This window comes from Carassius auratus, chromosome 3, assembly GCF_003368295.1.
Source record: "Carassius auratus strain Wakin chromosome 3, ASM336829v1, whole genome shotgun sequence".
NCBI classification, from domain to species: domain Eukaryota; kingdom Metazoa; phylum Chordata; class Actinopteri; order Cypriniformes; family Cyprinidae; genus Carassius; species Carassius auratus.
Window position 1 is genome coordinate 25,983,618 of NC_039245.1, and position 24,002 is coordinate 26,007,619.

The window sequence follows — 24,002 nt, forward strand, 5'->3', positions numbered from 1 at the left end:
TTTATGCGATCTTTGTGCGGCGTCATCGTAATAGGAATAAATGAAAATCAAGAAATTAAGTTACAGTTTTTCTCTTCGAGATATTTCTTTTAACTCAACTTTGTGTCTGTCCAAAAGTGTGACCGCATGAAGCATCGAAGCAAAAATGAAGTCTAGCTGTTTTACACTTTAAACTATTACAACCTAAACAAATCAAACGGTACACTCGTTTACGTTTGAGCGCGTTAAAGTTTCCACACTCTTGTGAGATACATTTTATCCATAACCTTTTGTGTATTCGAGCGACCAAACCACTAAGATAGATAGTATAGCAAGAAAACTAACGTTTACAACGCATATAGAATTCAGAATACAATTGTTAAAGTTTTTTTTTTTTTTTTTGTTAACTGTTGATTTGTAAATTATATTTTTATTACTCCGTTAGATTAAGTCATCGGGTTCGGATAGCCGATGACGCAATTCACATTTTTATTTTTAAGACTCCTGTAAGTTCATGCTAACTCTCGCGTGGGAAAGAGAGCGGGGTGAGCGTATTCTATTCATTTAAGAAAAATTATTAAACATTTGCCCAAACTTTTCTATTATTTTGACAAAACACGACACGACGACATTAAAGAATGTTATCAGTTCCTACGGCCATCTTCTTCGATTCAAATAAAGCAACATCTCTAGTGTATGTGCTAAACATCTTTGCTTCTCCACTTCTCCAGATTTGTTAGATGGGCTACCGTTGTAATACAAACACATTTGAGAACTACGACGTTCTCACTTTTGTAACGGTTATAGAAAAATGCCGTACACACTTTTGCATTTCATAATTCAGTGATTTTAGCTGTAATGGTCACATAAGACAAAAAATTGTCAATGTGTGACTCGTAAACATGTATAATTTTATTTGTTTATTTATTTTTACCAGAGATAGTCGACCGATCTGTTGAGACGTTGTTTTGCAGTTTTCTCTGACTGCGGTCAAACATACACTGCCTGTTCATAGGAATTTTACAGCATAACAATATAGCCCCTACATCTAGAGCTCTTGTTTATATAGCCGATGACCACGTTCACATTGTTTCAACATTTCCGCATTACATTAAAGAGTAGGCCTATGCGTACTCCCCTTCGATCGTAAGCATTATCATCTACCGCGCGCTGAGATTTTTCTGCTTTGTCTACTGTTGACGGATTTGCTAGAGGGACTATGTCGCCCCGTTGTAACGTGATTACATTTAAGATCCATAAGATTGCGCTACATTCACCTGAAAAGGCTATAGATATAGTCTTTTATACAGTAAATGTGTATCAGAATAACAATGACCTAATAGTGAAATCCACTCTTCTAAACTATTGTGAAAGTTTTAATGCAACTCTGTAAATAGCTTTTTTTTTCTAATACCGTATACTGCACATTATTGTTTGGTTGTCTTTGTACAGTATTTCAATAAATAAACCGGTGTTGATAAGTCGTTCATTTAAGTGGAGGGCGGGATGATTTTGACCTTCTTTAGTCATTCGTCGTGCTTAAGGTCTGATCCGGGAAACCGCACTACGACTGGAACTGCGCTTTGTCGCGTCTAAATAACCCGCTCTTCTTTAAGAAAACCGCGAGGCGAGCAGTTTCTGACATCCATTAATTCACCTCATTTTTTCACAACCGCAAATGTTTTGTTTAGCATACATATTAGTTACATAGGTGTCACGCATGAAGTTTATAGTTATTTTAAATAATTATGATAGAGTTACAGGTTTAGGTTAGTGGGGTGCCTGTAAGCGGTGAAAACTTCGAGCATCGGAGACGACGGTGTTACTCAAACACCCCATAGCGTTATCTTTTAACAAACTATTGTATTGTGCGTTTCTAAGACAAAATCTGTAACAGCGTTCATTAATATGTTGAGATGAAAATAAACATACAAAACTTTATAATGAGCGTGAGTTCAATATAGCCTAACCAACTAATGTTTGTTCTAACGCTTTCGCACTAAAATTGCGAGATTTCCTGACTTTGCCGTGTTTAATGGATGCTAGATCTCATCACGTCGCAGCGAATTGTAAACCACACACTTTCTCATCGCATTACGCTAAGAAACTGCACATGGTTAAAGCTATTACACCATAAACTGTCTAAAGTTGTTAATGTACAAGCACAGTAAACTATTTCTACAAAAAATATCACTGCACTACTGTTTTTGCATATAATACATCGTTCAACAATACTTTTGCACACTCATTCGACTGTATTTATTACCGTCGTTCTCACGTTCCTGCTGTTCATAATGTATATATAATCCTTCATTGCTCCGTTCATCATGTACATACGATCCCTACATTGCATTCATATTTATATTCTGTATATACTCTGATCAATATCGTATATAGCAACTACACTGTATATTCTGTATAGCTTTACTTACTCTGCACTTTTATGTATATAAAACACTATATTCTTGCACTTCTGGTTAGATGCTAACCGCATTTTATTAGCTCTGTACTTGTACTCTGCATAATGACAATAAAGTTGAATCTAATCTAATCTAAACAAGTACAATCGTACGCTTCCAGGACTTTGCAAATTCTTTCTGTTTAAATTTGTTTAAACTGACTTTCGCATTCTTATCTTATTTTCACCAACTAAGTGTTATCCCTAGGCCTCGCGGATTGTTTTCTAGTTTTGGCCCTCAACCTCTTTGTTCATACGCAGTGATATCTCTGTGAATCTGTTCGATTTCATAAAATATCTTTTACGTCATATCATTATACTATCCTAGTTTATATCAGATACAAGTTTGTTTCTTCATATTTCTCTTACATCTACTCCCGTCCATTCTACCCCCGTCAGAGTATCCACGACTGTATACTCATTTGTAAGTCTCTTCGGACGTATGCTAAATCATTAAAAATGAACTCTGAGAAAGAATTTCCGGTGAAAGGATTCAAACTTTTATTTCAACAAAACAGTGTTGAATTTACAATGACGTAATGAAGAAAGTGATCAAATTGTTTTTACAAACAATAGGGATGACATGACATCACAAGTTATCTAGCCAGAAAAGAAAATCTCGGCAGGCCCTCAAGTTTTGTTCTACTATGAAATCGACGACGGTTTCAATAATTTCAGGTATGGCGAAACCGTAATGTTTAGCGACTAACATCACACACAAATCCGTTATGCACGTACACAGACAGAGAGTCTCGTTAATGTACATCTCGCCGCTACATTCGGCCGTCACATACAGAATTTTTCTGGTCGTTACACAAATCGGCGCATTGCTGGTCGTATACAAGCTCGTCAAATCGGGCCACGGGTTATTTTTCAGACTTCTTACAACGTCCATTTCTTTCTTGAGATTTGTTACGCGCTTGGAATCCGCCGTACAATCATGATTCGGATCAGACGCATCGTCTATGATTTTACGCATCAGATCAATCATTTGCTCTCTGTAACATTGTTTAAACATAGAGTCTATGTTGGCTTTTACAGGACACATCTTTCCTTCGGCACAGCCGCACTCCACTCGACCATCCGCAGCAGCGCTGGTAGTGGCGGACATCCTTTTCAGATTTTGTTCCAAGACGTAAACCGAGCGTTTTTTTAAATCCACAACGATCCAGTGTTTTTTCAAATGGTTCAGATCCGTCGAAGCCTTATTATTTGAAAATTTGAGAGTGCGTCAGTTTCAGACAAAGCCGATTCTGTCAGTCCACGTAGATACTGATAGATACTCCATCGACCGCGCTGTAAAACCCTTGTTCGCGGATCATAAGAAAACCTGCGATAACCGCAGAGTTTATGAGGTCAGCCGCTCACAGGGGATAAAGACTAGCCGTAGTCACGAGGAAGTAGCGGTGGATCTTCTGTACATTCTACCAAAAAAAAATAGGTTTTGGGTGTTGCGCTCAAAAAGCGGAGGAGGGTGAAGGGCCCTGGTTAGGGTTTGACCTGCGAGAAATATGAAGAAACAAACTTGTATCTGATATAAACTAGGATAGTATAATGATATGACGTAAAAGATATTTTATGAAATCGAACAGATTCACAGAGATATCACTGCGTATGAACAAAGAGGTTGAGGGCCAAAACTAGAAAACAATCCGCGAGGCCTAGGGATAACGCTTAGTTGGTGAAAATAAGATAAGAATGCGAAAGTCAGTTTAAACAAATTGAAACAGAAAGAATGAGCAAAGTCCTGGAAGCGTACGATTGTACTTGTTTAGATTAGATTCAACTTTATTGTCATTATGCAGAGTACAAGTACAGAGCTAATGAAATGCGGTTAGCATCTAACCAGAAGTGCAAGAATATAGTGTTTTATATACATAAAAGTGCAGAGTAAGTAAAGCTATACAGAATATACAGTGTAGTTGCTATATACGATATTGATCAGAGTATATACAGAATATAAATATGAATGCAATGTAGGAATCGTATGTACATGATGAACCGAGCAATGAAGGATTATATATACATTATGAACAGCAGGAACGTGAGAACGGCGGTAATAAATAAAGTCGAATGAGTGTGCAAAAGTATTGTTGAACGATGTATTATATGCAAAAACAGTAGTGCAGTGATATTTTTTGTAGAAATAGTTTACTGTGCTTGTACATTAACAACTTTAGACAGTTTATGGTGTAATAGCTTTAACCATGTGCAGTTTCTTAGCGTAATGCGATGAGAAAGTGTGTGGTTTACAATTCGCTGCGACGTGATGAGATCTAGCATCCATTAAACACGGCAAAGTCAGGAAATCTCGCAATTTTAGTGCGAAAGCGTTAGAACAAACATTAGTTGGTTAGGCTATATTGAACTCACGCTCATTATAAAGTTTTGTATGTTTATTTTCATCTCAACATATTAATGAACGCTGTTACAGATTTTGTCTTAGAAACGCACAATACAATAGTTTGTTAAAAGATAACGCTATGGGGTGTTTGAGTAACACCGTCGTCTCCGATGCTCGAAGTTTTCACCGCTTACAGGCACCCCACTAACCTAAACCTGTAACTCTATCATAATTATTTAAAATAACTATAAACTTCATGCGTGACACCTATGTAACTAATATGTATGCTAAACAAAACATTTGCGGTTGTGAAAAAATGAGGTGAATTAATGGATGTCAGAAACTGCTCGCCTCGCGGTTTTCTTAAAGAAGAGCGGGTTATTTAGACGCGACAAAGCGCAGTTCCAGTCGTAGTGCGGTTTCCCGGATCAGACCTTAAGCACGACGAATGACTAAAGAAGGTCAAAATCATCCCGCCCTCCACTTAAATGAACGACTTATCAACACCGGTTTATTTATTGAAATACTGTACAAAGACAACCAAACAATAATGTGCAGTATACGGTATTAGAAAAAAAAAGCTATTTACAGAGTTGCATTAAAACTTTCACAATAGTTTAGAAGAGTGGATTTCACTATTAGGTCATTGTTATTCTGATACACATTTCCTGTATAAAAGACTATATCTATAGCCTTTTCAGGTGAATGTAGCGCAATCTTATGGATCTTAAATGTAATCACGTTACAACGGGGCGACATAGTCCCTCTAGCAAATCCGTCAACAGTAGACAAAGCAGAAAAATCTCAGCGCGCGGTAGATGATAATGCTTACGATCGAAGGGGAGTACGCATAGGCCTACTCTTTAATGTAATGCGGAAATGTTGAAACAATGTGAACGTGGTCATCGGCTATATAAACAAGAGCTCTAGATGTAGGGGCTATATTGTTATGCTGTAAAATTCCTATGAACAGGCAGTGTATGTTTGACCGCAGTCAGAGAAAACTGCAAAACAACGTCTCAACAGATCGGTCGACTATCTCTGGTAAAAATAAATAAACAAATAAAATTATACATGTTTACGAGTCACACATTGACAATTTTTTGTCTTATGTGACCATTACAGCTAAAATCACTGAATTATGAAATGCAAAAGTGTGTACGGTATTTTTCTATAACCGTTACAAAAGTGAGAACGTCGTAGTTCTCAAATGTGTTTGTATTACAACGGTAGCCCATCTAACAAATCTGGAGAAGTGGAGAAGCAAAGATGTTTAGCACATACACTAGAGATGTTGCTTTATTTGAATCGAAGAAGATGGCCGTAGGAACTGATAACATTCTTTAATGTCGTCGTGTCGTGTTTTGTCAAAATAATAGAAAAGTTTGGGCAAATGTTTAATAATTTTTCTTAAATGAATAGAATACGCTCACCCCGCTCTCTTTCCCACGCGAGATTAGCATGAACTTACAGGAGTCTTAAAAATAAAAATGTGAATTGCGTCATCGGCTATCCGAACCCGATGACTTAATCTAACGGAGTAATAAAAATATAATTTACAAATCAACAGTTAACAAAAAAAAAAAAAAAAACTTTAACAATTGTATTCTGAATTCTATATGCGTTGTAAACGTTAGTTTTCTTGCTATACTATCTATCTTAGTGGTTTGGTCGCTCGAATACACAAAAGGTTATGGATAAAATGTATCTCACAAGAGTGTGGAAACTTTAACGCGCTCAAACTTAAACGAGTGTACCGTTTGATTTGTTTAGGTTGTAATAGTTTTAAGTGTAAAACAGCTAGACTTCATTTTTGCTTCGATGCTTCATGCGATCACACTTTTTTGGACAGACACAAAGTTGAGCTAAAATAAATATCTCGAAGAGAGAAACTGTAACTTAATTTCTTAATTTTCATTTATTCCTATTACGATGACGCCGCACAAAGATCGCATAAAAACGTAGGATCCGACAAACAAATTGTGAACGGACCTCCAAAATCTTGATACGGCTAAATATCGAGGTGTAAGAAAAATGTCATTTACAAAACATTGTGATTCTTAGTGAAACACCCTTGACATGATCTGTTGGCATCTACAAAACAGTCAAAGTGTATGTTTTCTGTTCTAGGTAAGAACATTTACACCGAGTGTTATAGGCCGCGTAAATAATTTGAAAATAGTATTTCTGTCGAATGAGAAAAGTTTAGCGTACATTTAAAAAAAATTCTGATGTAGAAATTATGTTTCTGCCAAACACATCCAAAAGAGAAAGAGTTTTCTACTCGTGTGAGAAAAGCACTCGGGTGGATAAATTATATGAAGAGACGATGACGGTCATCGGTTATTTAAAAAAATAAGACGATAGACGGTGTGCCTTGCTTTAGTGACACACAATGTGTTTAAACACATTTCAAATTGTAGGTGTAATTATTTTAGTGACTTTAAGCAAGATGTAAATTTGTTATTTTACAGTACGCATACAATCTACAGGATAGAAGGATGGGGATACAGTAAAATACAACTATAAACTTTAAGAAAAGTTAACTTTCATTACACTATTGTAAAGGGATCTCACAGTAGGCTAAATGAAAAGCACTACGTAATAAGGCTGAAGGGCAAACAACTGATGGAAAACACACGTTGGGGGGATACTGTCGGTTAAATATATTGTTTTAAATAAGGAATATAATATGGATAGTACTTTTAATACAAAACATATAAAATAGAACTACAGCCTGTTAGATGTACAGGCGGTCATTTTAATATTTTTGCTTTTAAATGGAGGTATTTTGGGACGGCTAAGCAGAGGGCCTGCAAATGTCTTTCCTGCTCTGTGTCTGAAAGTACCGTGGATATGTGAAAGGTTTACGACCGTAGCAACGCACATAAATTACATCTCTAGGACGCGTGGGTCTTTCCTGAACCATCTTTAATGGTTGAATACGATCGAGGGTCTTTCTTCTAAAAGATAAAACAACTTCATCTAAACTTCACAGTCTATACTGTGACAAACAAACGAGCTCCTCAGCATAGATTTAAAGCTAAATCAATATTTTTATTCATTTTTTAAAACATACAGAAAGACTTTGGCTTCATGTTTCATTGTGTGTGTGTGTGTGTGTGTGTGTGAGAGAGAGAGAGAGAGAGGGAGAGAGAGAGAGAGAGAGAGAGAGAGAGGGGGGGGAGGGAAAGGGAGAGAGAAAGAGAGTGTGTGTGTGTACGTGTGTGTGTGAGAGAGAGAGATAGAGAGAGAGAGAGAGTGTGTGTGTGTGAGAGAGAGGGGGGGAGTGTGTGTGTGTGTGTGTGTGGGTGTGAGGGAGAGAGAGAGAGAGAGATGGTATGAAAAATTTGAAGATGGTGCTAAAAATAAGAACTTTAAAGAATCTAAAGTGATTAATGCATGACGCATCTAATATAATATAATCATATATATGATATATGATATAATATTATATAAATAATTGTTTATTATATAATATTATATAAAAATATAAAATATTTTAGGTAATATATATCATCATTTTGTTGAATTAAGAATCAACGGACATCAGATGTACCGGGGGGTACTGATTATTAAAAAACATTACATTAATGTTAGCTTTGAAATAATGTACACCATTCTATGTACACCATTCTATCCATTCTAATGTACACTTTGATCATGCGGTCTGGAACTCCACCCTCGCCTGCGCGGGGTGTGTGTGAAGCAGCCCCTCGGGTCTCACATACATTTCACTACGAGGACCTGTGAGATTCTGTTTATGATTTAATCATTTTTATTTTATTTTTTAAGTGGTATTATTTTATTTTGGGGATATTTCATTCATGTTGGGACATCTCTCACCGGTCTAAAAATGTAAGGGGTAATTTTTTATATGTATCATCAGAAATGTTTATTGTATATACTATGCTATCACATTTAAAATAAGTTATCTTTTTTAAAAAGAGGAGTATGGTGTGTTTTATAAGTTTGATTAACTTAAATGTTGAATACCTTTTTTTGTTTAATGAATTGCTTTAGTAGCCCGATGTCATTATATAATTATTTATTTTCATATTCTTTAACCCCTGGAGTCTGAGTGGGTTTTGGGGGACTGGAGATATTTTGGCAGCCCTCAGACGTTGGTGTTTTTCATTATCCTAAAACGTATTAGTGGCTAAAAGTCTGAATATCCCATAATATGTGATCAGCATGATTGTACATGTCTGTAATTTTGAGAAGGCTGCGTTTATGATTAGTTTTTGTTTAAAATATGTTTAAAATGTGTTTGTATATGTTGTATAAGTATTGATTGAATACATGATTAAAAAAAATGTATGATAAAATTATTTGTTTTGGTTTAGTAACATGTCTGTTACTGCGATGTGTTTTATAAAAACGATGAATACTTGTTTAAAATGTATGTTCCGGTTTAGTAACATGCCGTCATATATAATTTAATATTGTTTAAAATAGAGATAAGTCTCTTTTTAACTTGATATGTCCACGCGTATGTCCGCTTGTTTATATGGTTTATCAGAATACAAATTTGTATAGCGCCGTGGATATTATAGTGATATAACAAGGTACGTGTGGCTTATGATGAAATTTATAGGCTAGTCATAATTCAGATCGCTTAAAAGTGTACGTGCATGCAGCATTTTATTGTATGGTGGTACTGTAGGTGTATGGTTAAAATAAATAATTAAACAGCTTTTTGAAAAAGATATGATATAAAGATGGATATAAAAGGTTTTAAATATAATATAGAAAATGTCTTGCAACAAATAATGTGAAATGAATTTAACTGAATTGTGTCAATGACACGTCCGGGTTCCTCAATAGACCATATTCTTCATTCTGTTCAATTATATATTTTTTCCCCGATCCTGGTAAAATGTATATTTTTAGTGATGAACAAAACTAATGTACATGTTTTGTTTTATATTGTTTGTGAATGTATAATGTGTTTATATTCATTAAAAGAAGAAAATAAGACTTGGAGACGAATGTGTGTACACAGGCATTAGAGGGAGAGAGAGGGAGAGAGAGAGGGGTACGAGAGATGCTAGCCGCTCGCCCACCGTAATTCATAGGTGAACCGTCAGAAAACTGTCAAAAACATGGTACTCCCGCGTGAGATACGTTAGTTTTAATAAAAAAATGGCTTTGAAGATATTATGATTTTGTAGTAAATTCCGACGAGTGTGCACTGTGGCGTGCAAACACAGACGCTGTGAATACTTGCAGGTCAGGAAGGCGATGTGAAAATACCTCCTTTCTGCTCTCTAAAAAAAATAAAAAATAAACATTGGATCTTGTTTATCTGAAACAGTCGGTTTCAGTATATTTTTTATACAGTTTAATTTATAACCTTTTTTAAAAGAACAGAATGTTTTTTCAGCCTTGGTTAAATCGCTTTACATTATATAAATTATAGAATGTTTTATATATAAATGTGAAATAACTAAAATGTGTTTTAGATTATATAAATTATATAACTGAAATGTTTTTCAACCTTTAATTATTTTTTAGAATTATATAAATTATAGAATGTTTTATAAATATATATATATATAAATATATATATATATATATATATATATATATATATATATATATATATATATATATATATATATATATAAATGTAGAACACACCGACCCCATTTATACACCGCTCATAAATGTAATGGGAGGGGGAGAAGCCTTATAACCACACACACACACACACACACACATAACCGTATAACTGTGATAAACTTCAAACAAGCTAACTGACACAGAGTTCAAACAACTGGCACACACTTCAAACAAACTAACGGTCAATAGGGTAAAACTTTCTGTCAAAACCACATGATCGATGCGTGAGGAGTCTTTCATATACCATTTTAATTTAGAACTAACAGGTCAATAGGGTAAAACTTTCTGTCAAAACCACATGATCGATGCGTGAGGAGTCTTTCATATACCATTTTAATTTAGAACTAACAGGTGAATAGGGTAAAACTTTCTGTCAAAACCGCATGATCGATGTGTGGGGAGTCTTTCATCTTACGTTTAAACTAGCCGTCAAAACCATGATTTAGAACTAACTAGGTCAATAGGGTAAAACTTTCTGTCAAAAGCACATGATCGATGCTTGGAAAGGTCATAGGTTAACCCTTGAAGTCGGAAAGTTCCGCCCATCCATCATAAGGTTACCGGAAGTTCAACCTGTCAAAAGGTCAAAGGTCAAAGTCATAAATCATCATGACAGAAGCTACAGTATATTAACTACTCATGGGAATCCAACTCTTTAACAGTGTAAACAACTCAATATGCATGAAATAGCATTTCACCCCCCTTTAATGTTGAATTAAGCAAATCTGCAGGATCGGGGGGTTTTAGCAATATGGTCTGAGAAAGTCAGCTGATCATCTATCATAACTCCAAGGCTTCTAGCTGTTTTTGAAGGAGTTATGGTTGATGTGCCTAACTTGATGGTGAAATTGCGATTGAACGATGGGTTTGCTGGAATCACAAGCAGTTCTGTCTTGGCAAGGTTGAGTTGAAGGTGATGGTCCATCATCCAGGAAGAAATGTCTTTTAGACAAGCTGAGATGTGAGTAGCTACCATCAGATCATCAGTATGGAATGAGAGGTAGAGTTGAGTGTCATAAGCATAGCAGTTGTATGAAAATCCATGTTTCTGAATGACATAACCTAATGATGCCTTGTAGACAGAGAAGAGAAGTGGTCCAAGAACTGAGCACTGAGGCACCCCAGTAGTTAGATGTTGTGATTTGGACACCTCACCTCCCCAAGATACTTTGAAGGACCTATCTGATAGGTAAGACTCAAACCACTGGAGTGCGGTTCCTGAGATGCCCTTTTGCAATGAAAGGAAGAAGGGAAACTGGACTGTAGTTCTCTAAAAGAGATGGGATGAGGGTGGGTTTCTTAAGTAGTGGAGTTATACGTGCCTGTCTAAATGATGAGGGAAAAACACCAGTATGAAGTGATGTGTTAATTATGTGAGTGAGTGCAGGTACAACTGCAGGAGAAATGGCTTAAAGGAGATGAGATGGAATATGATCAAGCGGGAAAGTAGTAGGATTATTAGAAAGGATGAGTTTGGAGACTTCTGCCTCAGAGAGTGAAGAGAAGGATGTAAATGTGTGTATGTTTGCTGGTGAGATGTGCTTGACAGATTGTGGTGTGGAAAATAGTGCACTGATGTTTTAAAATGTATTAATGAAAAACATGGCATAGCTGTCAGCTATTAGAGATGAAGCAGGAGTGGGAGGAGGAGGACAAAGGAGCAAGGAAAATGTTTTAAAAAGCATGCGAGAGTTAGATGAATTTTTAATTTTGTTATGGTACTACTGTATGTCCTTTACAGGAGTGGAGACATTAGCCGATCAGCAATGATTATTTTTTTTTAAATATGTTTCCATTTGACAAAATATTGAGACCTTTCATTGTGTTGCTTCGGTTGATCAGTTAAGAAGTTACTTGCTACAAATGTAGTATAATTTGGCATATTAATTAGCTATTATTATTATTACTTCCAGACAAAACTTCAGACTGCACGAGGTTTGTAAGTTGTGTGAAAAGTTTTGAAAACACTTACATGCGCAATTGTGACTTGTGTTGAGAGACTCTGGGCTTTTTCATTCTGTAGAAAGAAAGAAGTGTTGAGTGGTGACATACAGCTGCTGGTCTTCATGTGTCATGGCATTCAGTTCAATTAGGCTGTGTTTACCACTTCTGTGATGGAGGTCACATACAGGTCTGTATAAACAAGGGTAGGGATTTTCCAGTTTAACACGGGCCGTATTGATGTCATCTGAATGTCATCACTGCCCAAGCCGAGATGTTCGATAAGCGCCTTGTAGCTGCAGTTTCCAGCTGCAGACGCCGACCCTGCACAGATCCCACTTCATTCAAATCTCACGTGTCACATTTAAACTTTCATCCTGAATGTGTTCTTCTCAACTACATATAACATAATGCTAGAAGCAGACTCTAAAATGCAATTATCCATGTAACTGTTTGTAGTTACCCTTCACACTTTAGCATACTTCTGAAAACAGTGCAGGAATAATTTCATTAAGTGTGAAATGACTGTAGTGTTTTTGGATACTTAGAAATGCAAGTTAATTTAATCGAGTAAAATTTATATTAAATGCAGAATTTTAGAATGTTTTTGACCCACTTAAGAAGGACTCGAGTACCTCTTTTAAGTAATTTCATAATTACTTCTATTGTCTTTGAAATATGGTAATACTGACAAGCGTTTATTATAAACTACTTTAATATGCATGAACATTAAATTTCTTTTCAAACTTGTGTATTGTATTTAAATATGGTTCTAATTACACACTTGTGATGAATTTGAAAAATATATAAGCTTTGTTGTAATTTTAACATTATATTGAATAACACTACAGATCAATTAAAATCACATACTTTACATGTACTTTATGCTAGTCAACACATCAAAATAAGCGTACTATAAAGCATGACAAAAGATAATTAAAACATGATTTAATGAGTCAAAGTTCAACATTTAATTTCAACATTATTAAAAAAGTTAAGTTTTTAAAAGTTCACTTAAACAGTTTATTGGAATCGAAAATAGGGTCTTTCTTTAAGCACACTTAAGTGGTCTTTTATTTCATTATATTATCTGAAAGTACAAATATTTTTACAAATATTATGTTAAGTGCACATTAAATACAATTAAGCACTTCTTTCAGATGCATAGATAGCAATGGAAAATATGACCCAGATAACACTCATAAACAGACTTTACAGCTGGACGTTTAAAACACACTTACCGAATGAAGCAAGATAAAACAGTAGCCACCCTAGACACATGGCAAAGGGTCAGACAGAGATTCAGCACTGAACAGGATTGACTGTCACTGGCTCACATTTATATAGTGCAAATGAGAACCCTGTTCAACCTCCTCTTTTGTTCTTAGTTTTATAACGAGTATGAGCAGCGAAAAGAGAAAAAAAAAACCTATACAAAGAGCTGATGTCATTCTTATGACATTAATATACATGCTTTGTCTGGTGTGCTGTTTGCCATTTGGTTTATGTTCTAGTCATGCCTTATAAAGTGTGAATGTGTCTCACTTTTCTCTTTGCCTTATTGTTGAAACTAACTAAAACTTCATAAAACCTAGACAGAATTTGCACGTTACACATTCTTAATGGTGTTGTATTAAAATCAACATAAAGAGGCATTTGACCCAAACCAATGAAAATCCTGTCATCATTTATTCATCCCTTGTGTCATTCCAAAATTGTATGACTTAGTTGTTTTGGTTTTAAATTATGTTCAAAGTTCAGATATTTTATACAATGTTTTATACAATGTCCCACTTCCAAAAGGAAGTCAATGGCAAGCAAAACTATTTGGTTACCAACATTCTTGAAACAACATGAAGAAGAGTAAATGATCATCCAGTGTTGGGTGAACTATCTCTTTAAGAGATCCCAGAGATTCAAATGTTTTTAAAGTCCAATTTTAGTTTCAGAAATCATCCTTTAATACACATCTATCTGCAGTTTGAAATCCCTGAAGCAATAAAAGGAGATGTCACTGTGAACCCACCACTGCAGAAGTCACTGGGACGTCCCCTCTTTGGAAGGACAGCTGCTTCATGGCATGCAGATCAGACACAGGACCATCAAAACTGTGACATCAGAGATCATACTACGAGGCCAAAGCGTGTTATTAAACATTTTGATGAATGACTTGCATATTCCATTCCACTGCTAAATACTGCAAAAGCATCAAATGATTTTCCTGCATGAATCAGCAGTCAGTACCATCCAGCCACTGTATAACTAAGGCAAAATGACAAAACCAACACAGCAGGGAAAAGACAATCACTCATCCGGTGTGTTCATAATACAGGTAATAAGTCAGCAGACTCATCTCAGTGAATTGTTCAAATACAGACATACATACGGGTGTAAGGCTTTCCAGGGTGGCTCTTTTTAAACTCTGCCACCGTGTCCAGTTGGTAAACATCAAAACTAATCTTCCACTGCCCTGACAGGGACAAGCTGAGAAAACAGATCATTTAAAACAGCAGTGCAATCATCTCAAACCCTTATTTGACTTCAACTTTGAGACAAAGGGCAAAGCTACCAGGTTACTCTGACAGCGTGTATGTGGCGTTGCATAAATGCTCATTGAGGAAAGCAGTGTACAGGATATTAAAAGTGAGCTATACCCAACTGGAAACCCCCTTCAGACCAGCTTGAAGACTTGATAATGCTGATGTGGTCCAGCAGTTCACCTGCAGCATAACAGGACAAAAAAGATGGATGTCACACGAAAGCAAGTCAACAAAAGGCATTCTCCACAAACAGTTCAAAAGGTGAACCACCAACTTTCATAAGCACAAAAATCATGTCAGTTGAGGAGATATTAGCCTAGATAATCTAATGATCTATTTAAAGATTTATCTATTTGACATACGTTTTTATTGTGATTTTAATTATCAAAAATGTATTATTTACACATATCCTTTTGTTTGCATATCATAAAATAACATTTCACATATTATTAAATAATTACATTGAAAATTGGCATAGGTGTTGTTAGGCATGATGCGATGCGGAGTGCCTATAACCCCCTTAGCTGTTGTAAATTCACTGTAAACCACGGTTTCACAGGCTTCACTATTGCATTTATAATACAGTTAATCCATAAAATGTATAAATAAAGCTGATATTAAATAAATACATACATACTAAAACCAAAATACAATTAACTTAGAAATATTTTGTAAAAGTATCTTAATTAAACATTCAAATTAATTTTGAGACACGATCACAAGTCGCTCAGGCTTACCACCCAGTCAATCATAACGCACCACCTCACCTGAATACTAATCAGCAGCACCTGTTCACAATTACCTCGTCAGCTCACCCAGCTCCCCAGCGATCCTCCAGCGATTTTACCTTTCCAAGTATTCCTCTCCAGCTTTATCCCCGAGGTGTGTGCAACGGATTCTCCATCTGGTCACCCCACCTGCCATATAGAGTAAGCTAATATCCAACCGAGATTTCCAAACCCTACTCACCGGATCTCACCTGCTTCTCATCACATTCATATACATACCTGCTTTTAAAATAAACCTTTTGATATTTTACCTTCCGTCCATGAGTCCGTTTGTTACAGAAGATCGGACCAATACAGAGGATGAGCAAACCGTACCCTTTCCATGAGCTGGTGAATGTTTTCATGTTTCCCCAATCGTCCAGCTCCAGTGAAGTCACCCCAACAAAACTTACCCTTGAACACAACCTCCATTGAAAGTCCTCCTGAGAAACGTTCTGTCAACATTCCCCCCTGCTACCAAGAATTACATGATGTCTTCTGCCCTCACAAAGCCTCACAACTGCCTCCTCATCGCCCCTGGGACTGTGCGAAAGATCTACCCTCTCTCAATTCCAGAACGGAAGGCCATGGAGGAGTATGTGGAGGAAGCTCTCAAACAAGGCTACATTGTCCCATCCAACTCCCCTGCCACTTCAAGTTTCTTCTTTGTGGTGAAGAAGGAGGGAGGCTTGCGGCCCTGTAAAGATTATTGTGCACTTAACTAAATTACCAGCAAGTTCCGGTATCCTCTTCCCCTTGTCCCAGCAGCACTTGAACAACTACGAGGAGCCACCATATTCTCCAAACTAGACTTATGCAGTGCATACAATCTCATCAGCATATGCCAGGAAAATGATTGGAAGATGGCATCCATGTCCCCTACTGCCCTCTATGAATACAGGGTCATGCCGTATGGCCTATTTAACGCCCCCTCCATCTTTCAGGACTTCATGCATGCAGTTCTCCGGGAGTACCTCAACCACTTTGTCATTGTGTATATTGACGACATCCTCATTTACTCCTGGAGCCTGGAAGAACATTGCGTGCATGTAAGGACCATCCTATCTAAACTCAGACAATTCCAACTCTTCCTCAAAGCCGAAAAGTGCTCCTTCCACCAATTTTCAGTACACTTCCTGGGGTACATAATCTTTAAATCAGGAATCCACGAGGGGAAGATAGAAGCAATCACCTCCTGGCCTCAACCCTCCACAGTCAAAGAACTCCAACGCTTCCTAGATTTATAAAGAACTACAGTACCATCACTAGTCCCATCACCAACCTCCTACACAATAAGCCCAAGTCTCTGTCCTGGACTCCAGCCGCCACTGAGGCCTTCACCACCCTAAAGCAAGCCTTCACAACCGCTCCCCTCCTAGTTCACCCAGACCCTGAACTCCCATTTGTAGTGGAAGTGGATGCCTCTAACAGCAGTTCTCTCCCAACGACAGGGCTCTCCTCCTCAACTCCATCCATGCGCCGCCTTCTCCCAGAAGTTCAGCCCGGCGGAGAGGAACTATGACATTGGGAATCAGGAACTGCTGGCTACCAAGTTAGAATTAGAGGAGTGGCGACCCTTGCTAGAGGGCGCAGCTCATCCGTTCACTGTACTTGCAGATCATAAGAACCTACAATACCTTAGAGAAGCAAAGCGCCTAAATCCCCACAAAGCTAGATGGGCTCTCTTCACAAATTTCAAGTTCACTATCTCCTATAGACCCCACCGTCGTAACATCATGCCTGATGCCCTGTCCCGACTCCATGCTCCTGAAGACTCAACTCATTTCTAGCCCTATTCAGTGGACCTATTCAAGCTCCTCCTGGTGCTCCGCCGGGCTGCCCCTCGGACGTCCGTATGTTCCACGGACCCAACGCACTCCACTCATTCTAACCACGCCTACTTCCTTAGGCACTGCCCACCCTGGGGCTGACACAACTCTTCTTGTGGCCCAACATGGCAGGAGATGTGAGATGGTTCGTCAGATGGTGTAACGAATGCGCTACTTACAAGAGTCCCTGTCATCTTCCAGTCAGCAAAGTGCATCCACCACCCATCACCAACCATCCCTGGTCACACTTAAGAGTGAATTTCATTACAGATCTGCCCCCATCTGATGGTAACACTTGTATCCTGGTAATAGTCACTAGATTTTCTAAATTCTGCCGTTTCATTCCCCTACAGGGTTTACCCACAGCCTTGGAGACAGCAGAACTCCTCTTTAATTGGGTGTTTCACAAGTTTGGCCTCTCCAAGGACATTGTGTTGGACCGTGTACCCCAATTTATTTCCAGTGTATGGAAGGTCTTTTTCTCCCTCCTAAGTGTGACCGTAAGCGTCTCCTCTGGATACCATCCTCAATCCAAAGATCAAACGGAACGAAAGATACAAGAGGTAGGGCGATTCCTCAAAACCTTCTGCCATGGTCATCAGAACTCCTGGAACCAGTTCCTGGGCTGGGCCGAGTACGCCCAAAACTAACTGTCAACCATCTACGGCTCTCTGTGACGGCTGGTGAAAAGACAGTCTGGAAACAAATGCGAGTTAACAGGATTTAATGAGATGCTGAGAATGATACAAAGACACACAAAGACGATGATGCGATAACACTCCAGGGAGACGGTGGAAGGTGAGAAATCCAGCTGGTAGTGTAGTGTAGGTGAGGAGTCCGGGTCTTGACGGCGTGAGGCAGCAGGAGAGAGTGGCACAGGAACTGCGGGGAACAGAGTCGAAGGTAAGTGTCCGTGGCTGAGTGATTGTGCGGAGAGTGGATGAGGTTCTAGGGAAAACACTGACATCCAAAACGCAAACTAACACAGAAGCCAGACGGGGGTAACACAACGACATGAAACAACGATCTCACAAACACAAGACGTGAGACAAGCCATTATATAGGAGATGAGTAATGAGTGGCAGCTGTTGCTGATACAATTAACGGAGACGCCCACAACTAATCAGTGCAGACGCAGAACACACAGAATTCACCACAAAGTGTAAACAACCCGAGATCACGGTTTACCAACCGTGACAGTACCCCCCCCCTCTAAGAACTCCTCCTGGAGTTCCCAGAAGGGCCTACCTGCTGATTGAATTCATCAATAAGGGAGTGATCCAATATGTCCCTAGCAGGTACCCAACTCCTCTCCTCCAGACCGTAACCTTCCCAGTCCACCAGATACTGGAATCCTCGTCCCCTCTGTCTCGAGTCCAGAATACGATTAACCGAATATGCTGGTTCCCCTTCTACGAGACGCGGCGGCGGGGGAACCGGAGTAGGCGGATTAATACGTGCATAAAACACGGGTTTAATTTTGGACACATGAAAGGCGGGGTGTATCCTCTTGTACGCAGGAGGTAGTTTGAGGCGGACTGTCACCGGACTAATGATCTTGGTGATAGTGAACGGGCCGATAAATTTGGGAGCTAATTTGTTCGAAACGGATCGCAATGGAATGTTACTGGTAGAAAGCCACACTTTTTGACCCACGCCGTAGACGGGAGGCTTTGACCGGTGGCGATCGGCCTTGGCCTTAGTGCGCTCCCTCACCCGGAGCAGAGTCTCACGGGCTCTGGTCCAGGTGCGGTGGCACCTCTGGACAAACGCGTGAGCGGAGGGGACCGCGACTTCAGACTCCAGACTGGGAAAAGCTGGTGGCTGGTACCCTACACTACACTGAAACGGAGAGAGGCCCGTAGCTGACACTGGCAACGAATTGTGGGCATACTCCACCACAGAGAGTTGTTGACTCCAGGAAGAAGGATTCTTGGAGACCAAACATCTCAACGTCCTCTCTAAATCTTGGTTGGCTCGCTCAGACTGTCCGTTGCTTTGGGGATGATAACCCGTCGACAAGCTAACTGACGCTCCTAATAACTTGCAAAATTCCTTCCAAAATTTGGATATAAACTGGGATCCCCTGTCTGAAACCACGTCTACCGGGAGGCCATGGAGCCGAAAGACGTGATCTAAAACAGTAACCGCTGTCTCTTTGGCTGTCGGTAATTTGGGCAAGGGAATGAAATGTGCCGCCTTCGAGAACCAGTCCACTACAGTCAAAACGACTGTCATGCCATTAGAGGGCGGGAGGGCGGTAACAAAATCTAGAGCGATATGTAACCAGGGTCTCGAAGGGACAGACAGCGGTTGAAGGAGCCCATCAGGAGGTCGGTTAGATGACTTACCACTGGCACAAACGGAGCAAGCCAAAACAAAATCGCGGACGTCGCGAGCCATACGTGGCCACCAGAATCGTTGTCTAACCAACCCATTAGTTCTACTTATCCCTGGATGACAAGCCATGTTGGAACAATGGCCCCACCGGACAACTTCGGACCTTAACTCCTCCGTCACAAATAAGCGGTTCGGTGGGCAACCGGACGGAGGCGTTACCCCTTCTAAGGCCGTCTTGACCTTCGACTCGACCTCCCATACGAGTGCTGAGACAACTAATCTCTCAGGCAAATTACACTCAGGAGTAACGGGACGGGCGGAGGGATCAAAAAGACGTGACAAAGAATCGGGTTTAACGTTCTTGGAACCCGGGCGGTACGATAGGGTAAAATCAAAACGACCGAAAAAAAGTGCCCATCGAGCCTGCCTGGAATTGAGTCTTTTAGCAGTTCTAATGTTTTCTAAATTCTTATGATCGCTCCAAACAATAAAGGGAACCCCTGAACCCTCTAACCAGTGGCGCCACTCCTCCAACGCTAATTTGACCGCCAACAACTCTCTATTGCCAATGTCGTAATTACGTTCGGCAGGAGATAATCGATGAGAGAAAAACGCGCAAGGGTGGACCTTATCGTCTGAAGCAGCACGTTGGGACAACACTGCTCCTACCCCCACCTCTGATGCGTCGACCTCCACCACGAACTGCCGTGTGGGATCAGGGGCGACAAGGATGGGAGCCGAAACAAAGCGGCTCTTTAGGTTAGAAAACGCAGTTTCAGCTGCGTCAGACCACCTGAACGGAGTACTGGGGGAGGTCAAGGCTGTCAGAGGTGAGGCTAGTTGGCTGTAATTACGAATAAAACGCAGATAGAAATTGGCGAACCCCAGAAACCGCTGTAGGGCCTTACGGGAATCTGGAGATGGCCAATCTATCACAGCCTTTACCTTGTCAGGGTCCATTCGTATTCCCTCAGACGACACGATAAACCCTAGGAAGGGGACCGACTGTGCATGGAATATGCACTTCTCCGCCTTGACAAAAAGCCCATTCTCTAGTAACCTCTGGAGCACTCGTCTGACATGTTGAACATGTTCCTGGAGAGATGAAGAAAAAATCAGTATGTCATCCAGGTAAACATATATAAACTGATCTACCATATCTCTCAACACGTCATTCACGAGTGCTTGGAAAACCCCAGGCGAGTTGGAGAGCCCGAATGGCATAACCAAATATTCAAAGTGCCCTCTAGGGGTATTAAAGGCAGTTTTCCATTCATCCCCCTTCCTGATGCGGACCAAATGATAAACGTTACGTAAATCCAATTTTGTGAATACCGATGCTCCCTGCAACCTCTCGAAAGCTGAAGACATGAGTGGTAATGGATAAGTATTCTTAATAGTAATGTTGTTCAGCTCCCGGTAATCAATACAAGGTCGCAGAGAACCATCCTTCTTACCCACAAAAAAGAACCCCGCCCCCGCTGGAGATGAGGAAGGACGGATGAACCCAGAGTCTAGGGAATCAGAAATGTATTTCTCCATGGCCTCCCTCTCGGGAATAGAAAGAGAGTATGACTTGCCTTTAGGCGGAGATTTACCTGACACTAAGTCTATGGCACAGTCATAGGGACGATGCGGAGGAAGAGAAGCAGCCAGGGACTTACTGAACACTTCCTTCAGGTCCAGATACTCTACAGGCACGTTTTGCAACGCCATGGTCTCCTTCTGAAAGACAGACACAGGAACAACAGGACAGGCAGAAACCAAACAAGACTCATGACAACTTTCACTCCACAATGTGATAGTGTTCGAACCCCATTCCACTCGTGGATTATGTTTGGACAACCAGGGGTGACCTAAAACAATGGGAGCAACAGGGGAGTCCATGAGAAAAAAGGATATGGTTTCTTGATGATTGCCGGATGTGATGAGTGTGATGGGTTCAGTATGGTGGGTGACGGGAGGCAGTTCCTGGCTGTTGAGTGCGGTGACATGGATGGGGAGAGACACAGGAAGGACAGGAATGTTCAGGTGATGTGCAAGTGAAGAATCCATGAAGTTACCTTCGGCTCCAGAGTCCAGAAGGGCGTGACTCTCATGATGTTGATTTCTCCACCGCAGTTTCACCGGAAGGAGGGTCGATGATGTAGTTGAAGACTTCTCAGCGGAGATCCCACCCGATAGTAGCCTCAGGTTTACTACCGGGCTGGGTCCTTTAACCGGGCATGAGTAGATGTTATGATCAGAGTCTCCACAGTATAAACATAGTCCTTGGGACCTCCGCCGTTCCCTCTCCCTCCGGGACAGCCGAGCTTGACCCACCTGCATGGGCTCGTGATCGTCGACAGAGCCGACTGTGTTCTCTCGACTCAAGCGCCCCCTACCAGGAGAGAATGGAGGTCTGGAAGGACTGTGTTGGCGGCCCAGGCGATTAAACCTGGCCTCCACCCGCAACGCCAGGTCGATGAGTTCGTTGAGGGTAGGGGGCAGCTCGAGGAGGTAGATCTCCTGCTGCACACGGTCGGATAACCCATGCAGGAATCTATCCCACTGCGCCGCCTCGTTCCACTGGCACGCGGCCGCCAGGGTACGGAACTCGATGGAATATTCTGTGACCGATGAATGTCCTTGACGGAGTTCCGAGAGGCAATGGGCGGCCTCCCTGCCGGTCGCGGCCAGGTCGAAAACTCTCTTTATCTCGTCAGAAAGGAGGTGGAACGAGGCACAGCACGGATGCTGATTTTCCCACACCGCCGTTCCCCATAAGGCAGCCTTGCCCGATAAGAGTGTGAGCATGAACGCTACCTTGGATTCTTCGGTGGCGAAAGTGCGGGGCTGCAGGGCAAAATGCATAGAGCACTTGTTAAGGAATGTACTGCAATAAGTTGGCTCACCAGCGTAACTCTCCGGCGCCGGAAGTTGCTGCTCAGGCCGGAAGTGGTCCTGGGGAATCCCTGGGGGAACGGTCGGCGCAGGCGGGGCGATGGGCGCAGTGGGCGACGTGAGCTGATGGATCTGCTGGGTGAGCTTGGACACCTGTGCCACTAGCGCTTGGACAGCGCGTCCGGTGTTCGAGATGCTCTCCTGCTGCTGATCCATTCTCTTGACGCTATGGTGCAGGAAATCGGTGAAGGTGTTGGTGCTCGCTGCTTCCATGTTGGGTGAGATCGTTCTGTGACGGCTGGTGAAAAGACAGTCCGGAAACAAATGCGAGTTAACAGGATTTAATGAGATGCTGAGAATGATACAAAGACACACAAAGACGATGAGGCGATAACACTCCAGGGAGACGGTGGAAGGTGAGAAATCCAGCTGGTAGTGGAGTGTAGGTGAGGAGTCCGGGTCTTGACGGCGTGAGGCAGCAGGAGAGAGTGGCACAGGAACTGCAGGGAACAGAGCCGAAGGTAAGTGTCCGTGGCTGAGTGATTGTGCGGAGAGTGGATGAGGTTCTAGGGAAAACACAGACATCCAAAACCCAAACTAACACAGAAGCCAGACGGGGGTAACACAACGACATGAAACAACGATCTCACAAACACAAGACGTGAGACAAGCCATTATATAGGAGATGAGTAATGAGTGGCAGCTGTTGCTGATACAATTAACGGAGACGCCCACAACTAATCAGTGCAGACGCAGAACACACAGAATTCACCACAAAGTGTAAACAACCCGAGATCACGGTTTACCAACCGTGACACTCTCACACCATTCCAACTTTGTGGGATGAAATTGAGACTACAAACAATAATTATTAGTTAGGTTTACACACAATGTTTACGTTTATTCATTTTAACTTTTTCTTTAACTTTTCTAAATTATTGTTGTCGTTTACTTTTGTTAAATAGTTACACATCCATGTTAACGTACATGTAACGTTAGGCTTTTAGTCTATTTTTCGATTCATTTAGACATAACGTACATAAAACTTGTTTTGATCATTTTCTCTCCTCAGAAAATCCAGTATGACTTCTCTAAAAGTCTCAAAGGGTTCACAGAGCAGCACAATGTAAGTATTTAATTATTTATTTGACATTGAAATAGTGTTTCAGCTTGGCCTAATCCAAAATTATATATGACTGTATACACTGTCACAATGAAATGAATTAAAAAATTTAAAAAAAACTACCCATGTGTTCTTTTGAATTCAGCAGTTAATAAAGAAATGTGGCTCTGTAG

The 24,002-nt window shown here is 40.5% G+C and overlaps 1 protein-coding gene across 6 annotated transcripts in view; it reads right to left on the reverse strand.

The window, feature by feature from the left end:
* LOC113052575 (5-hydroxytryptamine receptor 3A) overlaps window positions 1–24,002 on the reverse strand; it is a 40,252-nt gene that overhangs the window by 12,328 nt on the left and 3,922 nt on the right. Inside the window, exons 5-8 of one of the 6 annotated variants that reach the window (XM_026216974.1) lie at window positions 15,007–15,067; window positions 13,589–14,831; window positions 12,511–12,671; window positions 12,379–12,423 (exon numbers count right to left, since the gene is read on the reverse strand). In XM_026216974.1, coding sequence (XP_026072759.1) covers window positions 12,379–12,423; window positions 12,511–12,671; window positions 13,589–13,628 — 246 coding nt within the window. In that variant the 5' untranslated portion in view covers window positions 13,629–14,831; window positions 15,007–15,067. Of the gene's footprint in view, window positions 1–12,378; window positions 12,424–12,510; window positions 12,672–13,588; window positions 18,579–24,002 lie in introns of those variants that run through there. The other 5 variants (XM_026216973.1, XM_026216972.1, XM_026216971.1 and 2 more) reach the window with 5 other exon arrangements.